This window comes from Mobula birostris, chromosome 32 (assembly GCF_030028105.1).
Source record: "Mobula birostris isolate sMobBir1 chromosome 32, sMobBir1.hap1, whole genome shotgun sequence".
Classification (NCBI taxonomy): domain Eukaryota; kingdom Metazoa; phylum Chordata; class Chondrichthyes; order Myliobatiformes; family Myliobatidae; genus Mobula; species Mobula birostris.
The window spans coordinates 1,435,306-1,450,956 of NC_092401.1; the positions used below are offsets into that span (position 1 = coordinate 1,435,306).

The following is a 15,651-nucleotide window of genomic DNA, read 5'->3' on the forward strand; positions in this document are numbered from 1 at the left end:
ATGACATCTAGTTTTAGCCTCGCCCAACTTGAGGGGTAAACGCCTGCATGCATTCATCCTATCTATACCTCTCATCATTTTGTAGACCTCCAAAAGATATCTCTTCATTCTCCTGCACTTCAGTAAATAAATCCTAACCTACTCAGCCTTCCCCTATAAATCAGATCCTCGAGTCCTGGCAATATCCTTGTACTATCACAAACAGGAGAAAATCTGTGATGTGCTGGAGGAACTCAGCAGGCCAGGCAACATCTATGAAAAAGAGGAAACAATTGACATTTTGGGCCAAAACCCTTCTTCAGGACTGCAATGGGAAGTAGAATTGAAATGGGAGGCTACTGGTAGATCCTGCTTTTTGTGGTGGACGGGGCTAAGATGCTCGACAAAGCGGTCTCCCAATCTAAAACAACAGGAATTCTGCAGATGCTGGAAATTCAAGCAACACACATCAAAGTTGCTGGTGAATGCAGCAGGACAGGCAGCATCTCTAGGGAGAGGTACTAGCTCCATCCCTCCCCCTCCTGTCTTCTCCTATCATTTTGGATCTCCCCCTCCCCCTCCAACTTTCAAATCCCTTACTCACTCTTCCTTCAGTTAGTCCTGACGAAGGGTCTCGGCCTGAAACGTCGACTGCACCTCTTCCTACAGATGCTGCCTGGCCTGCTGCGTTTACCAGCAACTTTGATGTGTGTTGCTTGGGTCTCCCAATCTACATTGGGTCTCATTAATAGACAGGAGGCCACAATGGGAGCACCGTATGGAATAGATGACCCCAACAGACTTGCAGGTGAAGTGTCATCCAATCTGGAAGGACTGTTTGGAGCATCCTTGCAAATTTTGTCTGCCATACTTCAAGCTGATAGATATCTTTCCTGCAAGTAGGTGACCAGAACTGCACACAATACTCCAAATTTGACTTCAGCAATGACGTACCTTTCAGTGCTAAGAGTCAGAGTTGAGTTGAATGAGTACAGGTATGCACAGATGCGATGAAAAACCTAATTGCAACAGCATCACGGGCACAGCGCATCAGATAAGCAGCCTTCAGTATCAGGTTTTTTATAACCAGTGTGTGGTGTGAAATGTCTTGGTTTGTGGCAGCAGTACATTGCAATTGATAATAATCATTGTAAATTACAGAAACAATGTAAAAGATATATAGTAAGGTGGTATTCATGAGTTAATAAACTACACATTTTTAACAAGTAGAACAAAAATACGAAGTCCATTTTCATGCAAACTGATTGAAGTGTTACTTATTGAGATAGTGATTAGGGCTGTGGTGCTTGGTTGGAGAAGCGAGTGGTTGAAGGAACGTAGCTGTTCTTGAACCTGGTGGTGTGGAACGTTCTGGCTTCCGTCCCTCCTGCCCAACGGAAGCCGTGAGAAGAGGATGGATCTGCAACGCTCATGTTCTTTTTCACTTGCCCCTTTCACCATGATTTGCTCGTGAGGCCAGGGGCGCTCACTGAGCAGTTTCCTTTGGTGCCCTCATTTGTGCTTTAAAATAAATCTCGAAAGTTTTCTTTATTAAAACAGTAAAAATCTGGTTGATATTAAATATCTTCGAGGAATACTTGCTCGTTCACTAATAGCAATCAGATGATGTGTGATTCTGAAAAAGATTTTGACCTTTCTCTGTGTTCTTCCTTACAGGGTTCTGCAGGACCTCCTGGCTTCCCCGGACCTCGAGGACATCCTGGCGATCCTGGAGAAATCGTAAGCTTTCCCCTTTACTTCCTGGCTTGGTGATGTAGTCTTTGCAGTGGGGTTGGAAAGTAAGACTGGAGTTACTGTATTAGCTAGTATTGCTGCCTGCTACTTTACAGATTCAGTGACCTGGGTTCACTCTCGACCCCAGTGCTGCCAGTGTGGATTTTGCAGGTTCTCTCTGTGACTACATTGTTTTCCTTCATGTGCTCCAGTTTCCTCCCACATCTGATGGATGTGTGAATTAACTGGCCACTCAAAATTACCCCCAATGTGTAAAATAATTGATTCCACAACCTACAGACTCCACAATTCATGTTCTGAGTATATATATTGGAAATCTTTGGCATTCACTACCTCAGATCAGGTATTGAGTATATCCATGACTGAGATCAATAGGTTCATTTGGCATTCCCTACCTCAGAGTCCATAAGACCATAAGACAAAGGAGCAGGTCGGCCATTCAGCCCATCGAGTCTGCTCCGCCATTTTATCATGAGCTGATCCATTCTCCCATTTAGTCCCACTCCCCCACCTTCTCACCATATCCTTTGATGCCCTGGCTACTCAGATACCTATCAATCTCTGCCTTAAATACACCCAATGACTTGGCCTCCACTGCCACCCGTGGCAACGAATTCCATAGATTGACCATCCTCTGGCTAAAAAAAAATTCTTCGCATCTCTGTTCTGAATGGGCGCCTTTCAATCCTTAAGTCATGCCCTCTCATACTAGACTCCCCCACCATGGGAAACAACTTTGCCACATCCACTCTGTCCATGCCTTTCAACATTCCAAATGTTTCTATGAGGTCCCCCCTCATTCTTCTAAACTCCAAGGAGTACAGCCCAAGAACGGTCAAACGTTGCTCATATGTTAACCCTCTCATTCCCGGAATCATTCTAGTGAATCTTCTCTGAACCCTCTCCAACATCAGCACATCCTTCCTTAAATAAGGAGCCCAAAAATGCACACAGTACTCCAAGTGAGGTCTTACCAGTGCCTTATAGATCCTCAACATCACACCCCTGCTCCTATACTCTAGAATAGAGTATTCGCCACCTTCAGCACAGACTCAACGTGGAGGTTAACCTTAAGGGTATCCTGCACGAGTCTGTGCAGGATCAGATATTGAGTGTTGCCATGACTGAGATCAATCGGGTACTGGTAGAACCAAAAGAATCTGGGATCAAACTAAAGGGAGAACCCGAACTGGGAGATCACTCAACCCTTTACTGATTGACATGGCGGTCCCAGGAGGAAAATGACTGTGGCATCTCCTGCTTTCACATACTTTACCCTAGAGGTGAACATTTGGGATATACTGAATTCATCTCCACACCACACTAATGGGACCTGAGAATTGATTCTGTGGCAATCTTCTGGAGTTACATTTGATTTGATTTGGGGGGGGGGGAATGGCGAGGAGGGAGATCTCCTTACTGGACTGCACACGTTCTGTGAGGAGAACTTGCCCAGAGGGATTCATGTATATTGTTTTATGTTTGCTGACTTCCCTCTTGTAGTATAAACACTGCAATAGGCAGAGCAGGCCTGTACTTTCTCCCCTTTCTGTGTTCGGGGGAGGTGGGGGAAGGGGGGTGGAAATTCCTTTCAACCAGATGTATTGGAGCTGAAAATTGCAGTTTTCTTGACCCCAGAACCGGGTGCCAGCTGAAAAAATATCAATTGAAATGGAGCAGGACTTGAAAGAGCAACCAGTGACTGCAGTAAACAGCTCAGTTCCATAACAATCACAAAGCCAGCCTCAGCACGACATAAGTAGGTCATCGTAACCTTGGCTATCTCCCAAGGGAAGATCCTCACCTTCAGAAGGGTCATCTCTCATACTGCTCAGCCTCTGAGGTGATCAATCACTTGGTTCTTTTCATAGATCTGAATTGAAACTTGACACCTTCCCTCGGCCTTTCTTCCCATCTCCTCTCCCCGTGTTCTCTCTCTTCTCCTCCCAACCTCACTCCTCACCCCCCTATACCGCACCTCTCTTTCTCTCTCTTCCTCCAAATGCCCTCCCTCTTCCCTGTGCCCCTCTCTCTCTGTTTCAATCCTCTCCCTCCCTCTCTCCTCCCAGCCCCTGGCTCTCTTCCAACTCCACTCTCCTTCTCCCCTACTCCTCTCTCCTCCATCTTCCCCCTCACTCTCGTGCATCTCTCTCCCCTTCCCTCACCTTTCTCTCCCGTCCCTCACTCTTCCACCCTCTCTCTAATCCTGCTCCCTGCAGCTTTCCATCCCTCTCTTCTATCCTTCCCCTCCCTGCACCTTTCTCTCTCTTACACACACAATTGCTCTCCCTCCAACTCCTATCTCTCTCCCCAGTCCACTGTCTTTCAGCCTTTCCATCTCCTTCACATCTCCACCTTTTCTCTTTCCCTGATTCCTTTAACGCTCCCCCATCCTTCCGTCTCTCCCCTATGCACCACCACTCTTTCCTTGTCACCCCCCCTCTCCTGTACCTCTACCCATCCTATCTCTTCACTCACTCCCTGCCTCTCCCTTCTTTCTTTATCGTAGGTGCCCACTGTTACAATCACCTGTCTTGTGCCCGGTCGCACCTCACAGTTTTTACTGTATAGATTTTGGCTGGCTGAGTACGGTCTTGTTAAAACAAATTAGCGTTTCAGATCTTCTCCAGAATTCCCAGATAGTGGTGCACAGATCCTTCTTGTGAGCAGGGAATTGCAGTATCCCTGACTTTTCATGGAGTACCCCACAGTTTCTTTTGGAATGAATTCAGCCAGTTGTTCAACTAATGTTCTAAATGATAAAATCTCGTCGATGTTTAGAATTACCTCCACATTTAAAGCCCCATAATTAAAACAAAATGTTATTACTGGGGCACAGGATTCACAGCAGTGTACGCTACAATGCAAAGACAGGTTACTTGATTCACTGAGCCGAGGAGACCACTCCCAATAAAAGCAGGTTAATTTTGGCAGTAATGTGCAGTGAGTGGAGGATAGTTAGATATAAATTCTAACCGTGAAGTCAGTCTCAGTTACCCCCTGCTGCATGGACATTGAATTTGACAGGCATGAGAGTTGCCCGACCGTCTCCACTCTGCTGGGGCAAGTCTTGTCATCAGATGTTGTTTAACTGAACAAGTGTGGGTCTTGCAAAAGTTAATAATGCCTTCAATTTTTGTACTATCTTCCGTCACAGGAACAGCTATATCGGTTTCACAGAAGCAGACTACTTTGGCCCATCAATGTGGTGCTCTACTTGAGCCTCCTCTCCCATACTCTCAAAATTGACTTGACCTTTCCTCAAGTTCTTGTTCAAGAGTCTTTGAAGTTTCACCCTAAATCTACGCTAGTTGCAGCTACCTTTTCTGAAGTTTCTTCCAAGGCCTTGTGAGCATCTCAGCATGTTAAAAAACAGTGATTTCCATTTGAAGGGAAGACTGGTTTGGAATAACAGAAGTTGGCGACATCAATCCAAACCATTTACATGGGGTTAGACTCGAATCTGTGAGTAATTCCCAGGCCTGATCTTATTCTGTATAGGAATATCTTGGATTGTTTGCTGGAACATCTCCCCAATCCACCTTTTCACTATGGTCTTCCTTTCCAGAGATGCACCTTGGTTTGCTAGTAAAACAGAAACAATTTAACAGTTTTGAGACACAGTGAGCGTTGCATTATGTGTGACAGAGCCCATTTTATCCCGTTCTGTTGATCCCATGAATACTGTCAACTTCCACCGGTAATACTCTGTAGGCAGTGCAATCACTCGAGTTCTCCTAAGGGGTGGACTATTGGTGGGTCCTCAAATGGCTGTAGAGTCTAACCCGGGATCCACATATTCTGATGCAGTGTGGCAAAGTGTAAGTGGTGGTTGGGTCTTTTGGGTTGTTCAGCCTCTCCTTTCACAGCAGCTGCTTGTTTTCTGCGGCACAGTGGAGTTTGCTTTGATATAGTGCTGCTTCCTCTTCAACAGGTATTCCCTGGTGCAAAGTTTTCCCGGTTTTTAGATGTAATGTTAAATTTCTTCAGGTTGTAAGCCTACTCAGAATAAAGCAACTATACGTTTAAACTCTTCCTTGTTCCCGCACAGTTATCTCAGCATTGACTCAGCAGCAGCTCCTTTTCCCCCACCGTCAGGTTCCTGTACGGTCCATGAACACCCTTCATTCTTCCTTCACTAGGATCAAATCTCTCACACCATGTGCAATTTGCGGATGTGTACTTCTGTTAATGTGATTGGTGCTACGTTTGTATCTAGCCACGTTAAGGAGGTAAATGGGACCAGAGCTCTGGATATGTTGTGGCTTCATTCAGTAACTCTGAGGGAACTTAGAAACAAGAACCAATTAATGTTTTCCTCAGTGCCAATGAAATCCGTCCTGGTGCAGATTCAGAAATGGTGCTGCTTCATTCACAATGTAAAAAGGATTTTACAAAGTGGTAACTTCTACTAACCCCCTCTGCACCATCTGGCTGGTGTGAACTCCTTTCAGGCCAACATCTGTCAAATCCTTTGTGTCTTTTCCACATTAGAAGAAGATTAAAATTCTCAGATGCTGGGCAGACCTCATGTTGGAGCTTGCTTGCATACAAAGGTTTTTTTTGATTAAAGAGGGAACGTTTAGCCAGCTATAGCAGTTTGTGGTCAACAAAGCACATGTGGGCAGTCTCTAGAGTACTCCAGCCTCTTCATTCTGTTTTTCATCTTGACTGGATTGGTTTCTTTTCATCAGTTTTATTTTCCTCAAGAATAAAATCTCAGATTGTCCTTTTGGAAAGTCAGTTAATTGCTCTAGTTCTTTTTTGCGGAGTGAGGGAGAGAAGGAGGATTGGAGTAGTTCTGGTGTCACAGTGCAGTGCTTACCCAGCTGACGACAGGATGAGTTGCTTTTCTGTGATTCCGCTCTACTTCTGTGCTTCACTAAATTTATGGCATCTCTGCGCTTTTCCGACCCGCGTTATAGATGCTGAATTATCAGCTCCATCAGTGGGTGGTGGTGGTGGACTGGGGAAATATCTTGCCACTGCGAGGTAATTATAAACCACTCAATACTCAGTGGAGCCACAGTAGTTAAGCTGAAGTCCCAAATCCCCCTTCTGGAAAGTGCAACAGGGCTATTAAAACAGAAACTTCATGCCATCTGAAAAGTTTCTTTCCTCCAGGCAGTTAATCTGATTAAGCATTAACTCCCCCCAACTGACTCTATTTCTTAGATCCGTCACAGCACTGCACTGTAAACACTTTAAACCGCTGTTTATAATGCTGTTTACATTCTAAATAAATTCTGGCATTTCATTCCATTATCTGTAATTCTAACTTATTTTATATAACTCGCAATTCTTTATAAATGCTGAATGCTGTTTATAGTTGATGTTGTGCCAACACAGCACAGAGAATTCTGCATGTATGTAAATATACACAGTGAATAAATTGATCCTTGATCCTTGATCTCCAGAGATGAAATGGCAAATGAAGTTGCACGGTCCGTAAGCCAGATAACATTCTGCCAACTATCGTATGAACATGGCCCTCCCAGTCTTCCTCATTCCACACTGATGATCTTCCAGTTCTTCGATGACTGAGTATAGCACAAAAGGAGTCCATTCTTCCCCTCATGACCATGCCAGCTGTCTAGCAGAGTGACATTAGATTACATTAGTTAAGGGCAAAAAATACCAGTGGCCACTTCATTAGGTACACTTGTATACCTGCTAATGCAAATAGCTAATCAACCAATCATATGGAAGCAACTCAGTGCAGAGAAAGCATGCAGACATGGTCAAGAGGTTCAGTTGTTGTTCAGACCAAACATCAGACTAGGGAAGAGATGTGAACTAAGTGCCTTTGACCACAGAATGATTGCTGGCGCCAGATCGAGTGGTTTGAGTCTGGTTTAAGATGGTACTGGTGAAGCACATCAATGACTTGCTGATAGGAAACACAGCTCTTAACTACTTCATTAATCATACTTTTTCTCAGAAATAAACACTGGAATCGATAGCCTGTAACTTCCCTTGCTGAGTTGAGCTTTTGAAATGGCATTTTTTGCAGTGTAAAATAAATTCTCAAAGGTGCAGAATGGTTGCAGCATGACAGATACAGGTTGAATCGAGGCAGGGGCCCAGGCCCGAAAGCAGGGAATTAGCTCATTTTTGGCCATGCTTGAGTGGACTTGGAGGTGATTCAAAGCAGCAGAAACTTGGTGAGGCAGAATAAAGGAGGCTGGACCCATATCTGAGAGCAAGGAACAAGCCAATATTTGCCCAAATTAAGCACTGGACCAGACTGGAAAGGTTGAGAATGGGCCGAACTGAGCCAGTAGGGCCCAGGCCCGAGAACGAGGAACAAATCAATATTTGACCGATTTCAGCCAGATTGGAAAGGTCGAGTACGGGCCAAATTGAGCACTCACGTCCATGAGTGGCGAAAGACTCGAGGTTTGGCCAATTTAAGCATCGGGCTGAATTGAAAAGTTCAGGGTGTCGGCAGAGGAGAGGGACAGCGAACAGTATTGAGCTAGCTGATCCTGAGGTTTACTCATCTGAAATGAGGCTGTGGCCGGTAACTAACAGGCTCCTGAACCAGCTGCAGTGATGACTGGCTTTGTGGCTGTGGACACTTGCGTGAACTTATTTGTTTACTTTTATTGTTTGCACAATTTGTATTGTTTTCTGCATGTATACATTGCATACGTACTTCGGTAATAAATGTACTTTGAACATTTACCTCAGAATATGCTGATCTCTTGGGATTGCCACACATAACAATTTCTGGTTTACACGGAATACTGTAAAGTACAAAAAATCATCCAGTGAGCAGCAGTTTTGTGGGTGATAATGTTGTATTAAGGATGTGATGCTGAGGCTTTATAAGGCACTGGTGAGGCCTCACCTTGAGTATTGTGAACAGTTTTGAGCCTGTCACCTTAGAAAAGATGTGCTGGCATTGGAGAGGGTCCAGAGGAGGTTCACAGGGATGATTCCAGGAGTGAAAGGGTTATCATACGAGGAACGTTTGATACCTCTGGGTCTGTACTCGCTGGAATTCAGAAGGATGGGGGGGGATCTCATTGAAACCTTTCGAATGTGGATGTGGAAAGGATGTTTCCCATGGTGGGAGGGTCTAGGACAAGAGGGAACAGCCTCAGCATAGAGGAACGCCCTTTCAAAACAGAGATGCAGAGAAATTTCTTTAGCTAAGGGGTGGTGAATTTGTGGAATTTGTTGCCACATGCAGCTGTGGAGGCCAGGTCGTTGGGTGAATTTAAGGCAGAGATTGATAGGTTCTTGATTAGGCATGGAATCAAAAGTTACGGGAGAAGACCGGGAACTGGGGTTGAGGAGGAGAAAATAAAAGGATCAGCCATGATGGAATAGCGGAGCAGACTCAGTGGGTCAAGTGGTCTAATTCTGCTCCTATGTCTTATGGTCTTAATGAGAGAGCTCAGAGGAGAATGGCTAGACTGGTTCAAGCTGCTATAGATGATGGTGCCTCAAATAACCACACGTTACAACAGTGGTGTGCAGAATTTCAAAGCACAACGTGTCAAACGTTAAAGTGGAAGGGCTGTGAGAGCAGAAGACCATGAACGTACACTCAGTAGCCACTTTATTAGGTACGGGAGGCACCAAGGAAAGTTACCACTGAAAGTACAATGGTGTATAATGAAATTCCATACTCGTGTGATCCTCAAATCAGTATACATGGTAAAGATAAACAGCGATGGAATAGTGCAAATCATCGCAATGCAAACAGGGTTGGTGCAAAGTGACGATTATGCAAGAGGTGGAATTATTGACTAGAGAATATGCCGTCATTACAGGAAAGGGAATGTGAAAAAATGACTGACTCAGTAGTCTTAAAGCAGTGGGGAAGGAGCTGTTTCTGAGTCTGGTTGTCTGGGATTTCAAACTCTTGCGTATTTTCCCAGAAGGTTTGAGAGAAAAAAGAGAAATGGAAACTCTCTAGCTCCACCAATCAGCCTTTCTCCATAAAATGAGCATTTCTTACCACCAGATATTAATCCAGCTCCTTCTTGAAGACAATCAAGCCTACTGCAAAACATTAGCATGCTGTGCCTTCCAGATTCAACCGAACTCTGTGCAGAACATCTTTCTCATGTCATTCTGAATTCTCTTCACTTGCATTTAATGCTTTCTAGTGCCTTCTAGTCCTCAATCATCTCATCTGCACTTTGTCCAACTGCTCCTTGCCAGCTCGTCATTCCACTGTGTCCTCATTGTCCCTTCCTCGCCTACTCTCCAACCATTTCAACAACTTTTATTTTTGACCACGTACCTCCCCTCTGCCTTCGTTTCTCTAAAGAAAGCAGTGGTTTGTATTGTTCTGGGTAACGCAAAATGAGTCAGAAAGCCCGGACAAGCAGACTCAGGAACAACTCCTTTCCCACTGCTATTTCTGAAATGGTGGCAAGATTGCTCTAACCACAAACCTAGCACAACCATCAGAACACTGGTCTCAAGACCCAAAGATCCAACAGCACATGTGGAGAGAACAAACAAAATAAACCAAATCCAATGTGGAGATCTCTAACCGAGGGTCTTATCACACTCACCCCTCACCCCCTGACCTGGGGTATTACACACTGGCCCCTAAATCTCAGGCTGCCTCCCTGGGGTATTTAAGAATTCACTCATCAGCCCCTGACATTGGAACATTTAACATTCTGAAACTATTATCACAGACACCCAAGCGTTAACACACTGACTATTTTTGTCTTTGCTCCTGGGTTACATATGTACACACTGACCAACCACCTCCTTTCCCTAGGGGTATTAACTCACTGACCCATTGGTTTCTACATCTGACTTCAGCTGTTAGCACACTGTCCCCTCAGTCCCAGACAAGGAATACATAAGATAGAAGAGAAAAAAAAATAAAAATAATAAATAAATAAGTAAATCAATTAAATTATACATATATTGAATAGATTAAAAATGTACAAAAATCAGAAATACTGTATATTTAAAAGAAAGTGAGGTAGTGTCCAAAGCTTCAATGTCCATTTAGGAATCGGATGGCAGAGGGGAAGAAGCTGTTCCTGAATCACTGAGTGTGTGCCTTCTGGCTTCTGTACCTCCTTCCTGATGGTAACAGTGAGAAAAGGGCATGCCCTGGGTGCTGGAGGTCCTTAATAATGGACGCTGCCTTTCTGAGACACCACTCCTTAAAGATGTCCTGGGTACTTTGTACCAAGATGGAGCTGACTAGATTTACAACCCTCTGCAGCTTCTTTCGGTCCTGTGCAGTAGCCTGTTAGAATGCTCTCCACGGTACATCTATAGAAGTTTTTGAGAGTATTTGTTGACATACCAAATCTCTTCAAACTCCTGATGAAGTATAGCCGCTGTCTTGTCTTTATAACTACATTGATACGTTGGGACCAGGTTAGATCCTCACCCAGGAACTTGAAACTGCTCACTCACTCCACTTCAGATCCCTCTATGAGGATTGGTATGTGTTCCTTCATCTTACCCTTCCTGAAGTCCACAATCAGCTCTTTCGTCTTACTGACGTTGAGTGCCAGGTTGTTGCTGTGGCACCACTCCACTAGTTGGCATTTCTCACTCCTGTACGCCCTCTCGTCACCACCTGAGATTCTACCAAGGATGGTTTTATCGTCAGCAAACTTATAGATGGATTTCATCAGCAAGTTTACAGATACCTGTGCCTAGCCACGCAGGTCCGCCAGCTCACTATCCCTTCGGCTATTGTCATGTAACACACACAAGATGTTGAACAATCTCAACAAAGCAGTCAGCATCTACAGAAAAGAATAAAGAGTCAATGTTCTGGGCAGGGAAGCTTCTTCAGTTACTGTTAATTAATTCCTCTCTATAGATGCTGCCCGATTTGCTGAGTTCCACCAGCATTCTCTGTGTGTGTTACCCTGGATTTTCTGCATCTCTTGAGCTGATTGTCATTCTGGTTTGCTCTCTGTACTTTCAGTCCTCTGCTTTTGGAACAGTAATTGTAGTAAATGTTTCTTTCAACTTTGATGTGGTTTGGGGTTGAGTCACTCTTGTGCGCTACAGTGATGTTAATCTGGGATAGAGATACTTTCCCAGTGGTTAGACAGACATTACATAGCATTGCACAAGGCTTGAACGGAGTCCTTGATTCAAAGCAGAGCTGCCTCTCTGCAAACGCAGCTCCTAATATCTTTCCCCATCTGGATGTGGCCGGAGCTCGGTACCTCCTGGGGCATGGAAACACATGGACTGCAAAGCCTTCAGACTGTTAACACAATAACTGCTCACCCCCTGACCCAGGGTATGACACACTGACCCCTCACCCCCGACCCAGAGTATGACACACTGACCCCTCGCCCCCTGACCCAGAGTATGACGCACTGACCCCTCACCCCTGACCCAGGGTATGACACACTGACCCCTCACCCCTGACCCAGAGTATGACGCACTGACCCCTCACCCCTGACCCAGGGTATGACACATTGACTCCTCATCCCCTGACCCAGGGTATGACACACTTGACCCCTCACCCCCCAACACAGGGTATGACACACTGACCCCTCGCCCCCTGACCCAGGGTATGACACACTGACCCCTCATCCCTGACTCAGGGTATGACACACTGACCCCTCTCCCCCTGACCCAGGGTATGACACACTGACCCCTCACTCCTGACCCATGGGCATGACACAGTGACCTCTCACCCCCAACCTAGGGTATGACACACTGACCCCTCGCCCCCTGACCCAGGGTATGGCACACTGACACCACCGTCCCCTCCCACTCCGATTGTCTCCCTGGCCAATTAATGGGTTCACACATCAGCCCTGACATTGGTGTATTAGCATTTCAAAGCAGTTCTCAGAGACACGTTCTAAAGCATGAATCAGTCTGTGAGGGAGAGCCAAGTGTTCAAAACACATCAATGTCAGGTAGTAAGGCTCTAGGCCTCTCATTCCTCTGATAGTGACACATCATAGCCTGATCTTGGTTGCAATGATTCTCTTATTTTGACAGACTCCTCCCCTTTTTGTCTTTTCTAGTCCCCTAACCTATATACCTTTAAACATAGGGTCCACCAGGAAGACCTGGTCTGCCAGGCATCGATGGAATACCGGGACCCCCAGGAACCATGTTGATGTTTCCGGTGAGTCATCTTCGCCATTTTGATCCCTCTTCCTACTTTAATTCAAGATTAGATATTAGAGGTTCCAAGTCAAAAGCCGGAAACCTTGGAAACACTCACCAGGTTGGACAGCATCTGTGGAGAGAGAAACACAGTTACCATGTCAGGGGTATATTTAGAAGTTTTGTAAGCAGCCTGCACCACGTCCCTGTTGTTCACCAGCACCGTATATATGGAAGAATTTTGTGAGTGTTGCCAGGATGTGAGGGTTGGAATTATAGGGAGCAGTTTGGCACGCACTGAGACTTTATCACTTGGAAGGTAGAAGGGTAAGGGGGACTTTAAAAAATTTACATATTGGTTTTATTTGTCACATGCACATTGAAACATCAAAACAAAGAAATGCATAATTTGCTAAAAATAAATCAAGATGGATTGTGTTGGCAAGCCGCAAGCGTTGCCACGCTTCCAGAACCGACATAACATGCCTACAACTCACTAACTCTTAGCATACATCTGAGGAAAGCAGAGCCTCTGGAGAAAACCCATGCTGTCACGGGGGTGAACGTACAAATTCCTCATGGGCAGTGGCAGGAATTAAACCCTGATCGCTGATTGTTAGCACTGTAAATTGATGTGTTAACTGCTGTGCTGCCAGGCAGGATTTATAGAGGGCGACCGTATAGAGGTGAAGATATAAACATATAGCAGTATAGATCGGATGAATGCACACTGTCTTTTACCCAGCAAAGCGGGTGGGTTGGAACTCAGCAGGTCAGGCAGCATCCGTGGAAACGATTAGTCAATGTTTCGGGCCGGAACCCTTCGTAGGAACTCAGCAGGTCGGGCAGCATCCGTGGAAACAGGAACTCAGCAGGTTGGGCAGCATGTTTGATACATATATGGTTAGGAAGGGTTTGGAATCCTGTTCAAAAAGTCTCAACTCAGAACGTCCAGTGTCCATTTCCCTCCATAGGTGCTGCCTGACCCTCTGAGTCTGTCCATTGCTTTGCACGTTGTTCTAGATTCCAACATCAGCAATCTCTCGTATCTCTGTCACTGGGCGGGGGAGCTTGATTTGCAAGATGGACCCAGCTGTGTTCCTAACTCTCTTGCAATTTTTTTACTGATCTGGGGCAAAACAGTTGTCATACTAGGCTGTGATGAATCCAACTAGGATGGTTTCTATGTTGTATTGGTAAAAATTGTTGAGGGTCATGGGGAACTGCCTCTGAATTCACCATGTTCCTTCCCGTTTTCAGTTCCAGTTTGGTGGGAATGGAGCCAAGGGACCCATCGTCTCGGCCCAGGAATCTCAGGCCCAGGCTATTCTCCAGCAAGCAAGGGTAAATACAGAAGGCTTTTACAACCTTTCGCCTTTAATTATTGGCAAGTGTTCAGAAAGAACTCCATCCGTCTCTGGAGAGACATCACTAGCAAGGCCAATATTTTTTTACCCATTAGTATGATGGGTATAGCTAGGGTAAATGCAAGTAGTCGTTTTTCTCTGAGGTTGGTAAGACTAGAACAAGGGTTAAAGGTGAAGGGTGAAATGTTTAAGGGGAACATTGGGGGTGGTCAGAGTGTAGAACGAACTGCCACTGGAGTAGGTGGAAGCAGGATCGATTTCAACATTTAAGAGAAGTTTGGATAGGTACATGGATGGGAACGGTGTAGAAGTCTATGGTCCAGGTGCAGGTCAATGGGACTAGGCAGAGTTATAGTCAGAATGGACTAGTTGGGCCTAAGCCCCATTCCTGTGCTGTAGTGTTCTATGTTTCGATGACTCTACTGTTGAGGACTGTCAAACTGACGGACCTTTTTTCACTAAGCCCCCTAGCTGTAGAAATTGGCAACAACAGCAGGTTTTCCTTCCCTCAAGAGGCAGAATAGCTGCCTCCTGTTCCAATGTCTGCGGAATAGAGTGCAGGGGCTTCCGTCTAATTTTAATGATGTCCTCAAGTAAACGGGTAAAGTTAGATGTTGGGTCAATGGAAGCGGCTGAAGACTGCTGGAAAGTCGGGATTTGTAAACTCTTCAAGTAGAGAACCAGGCCATTCGGTCCAACTAGTCTCTCCTGGACTTGATGCTGAATTCTCTGCCTCTCTACATTAGAAGAACCTTCTACCCTGTTGTCTCTGATTTCTACCCTAATCCCCCTTAAAGGTGGTGTGACGAGAATACACATAGATTAAGATGTTAGCTGGCCTGTGCTGGCACCAGTGGGATCAGCAGTTGGTCTGCCACCTGTCTTCAGGAGAGAGAGAGATAAGGAAAATAATGGAGCAGCACTTGGAGATGTTAATGAAGGGGAAGGAGAGCTGTCAAGATCGGCTCCTCCTTTGAACCCCGAACTGTTTGAAGCGATGGACAGGGGATACCCCAGCAGGGGGATAAAAAGGGACAGGTTCGCTAAGGCAGGACACACACGACACCCGAGGTAACGAGACCCTGGAAGCGGTGCGTCTCTCACAAGTCGGTGGGAAGTTTTGGAAGGCTGGTTGCGGGACCAGACCATAGACGCTCAGGGTGGAAAGGCACGATCGGCGGGAACCTGGTGTGTGTCCACCCTTGCCTGGGTGCCGGGTTCACCGCAGAGAAACGATCGTATCTGGAAACGGAGGGGTCAAGGTCGGTGACCTCAGATGACATCACAAAGGACTCGCCCGAAAGCTGACTGCGAAGGTCTGTGTGGAAGCCTTGAATATTCATTCGTTTTGCTCTCTCTCTCTCCTTCCCCCACACTGTCCATCTCCCACGGCAGCGATTACTGCGAACTGAACTGAACTAAATTGAACTGAACTTTGCGTCACTTTGAAACTGGTCATTTACCCCTA

General features: G+C 45.6%; 1 protein-coding gene across 1 annotated transcript in view; it reads left to right on the top strand.

The window, feature by feature from the left end:
* LOC140191163 (uncharacterized) overlaps positions 1-15,651 on the top strand; it is a 392,816-nt gene that overhangs the window by 172,322 nt on the left and 204,843 nt on the right. The window contains exons 10-12 of the mRNA XM_072248300.1: positions 1,657-1,719; positions 12,761-12,835; positions 14,077-14,160. Of these exons, the coding sequence (XP_072104401.1) occupies positions 1,657-1,719; positions 12,761-12,835; positions 14,077-14,160 (222 nt within the window). The remainder of the gene's footprint in view (positions 1-1,656; positions 1,720-12,760; positions 12,836-14,076; positions 14,161-15,651) is intronic.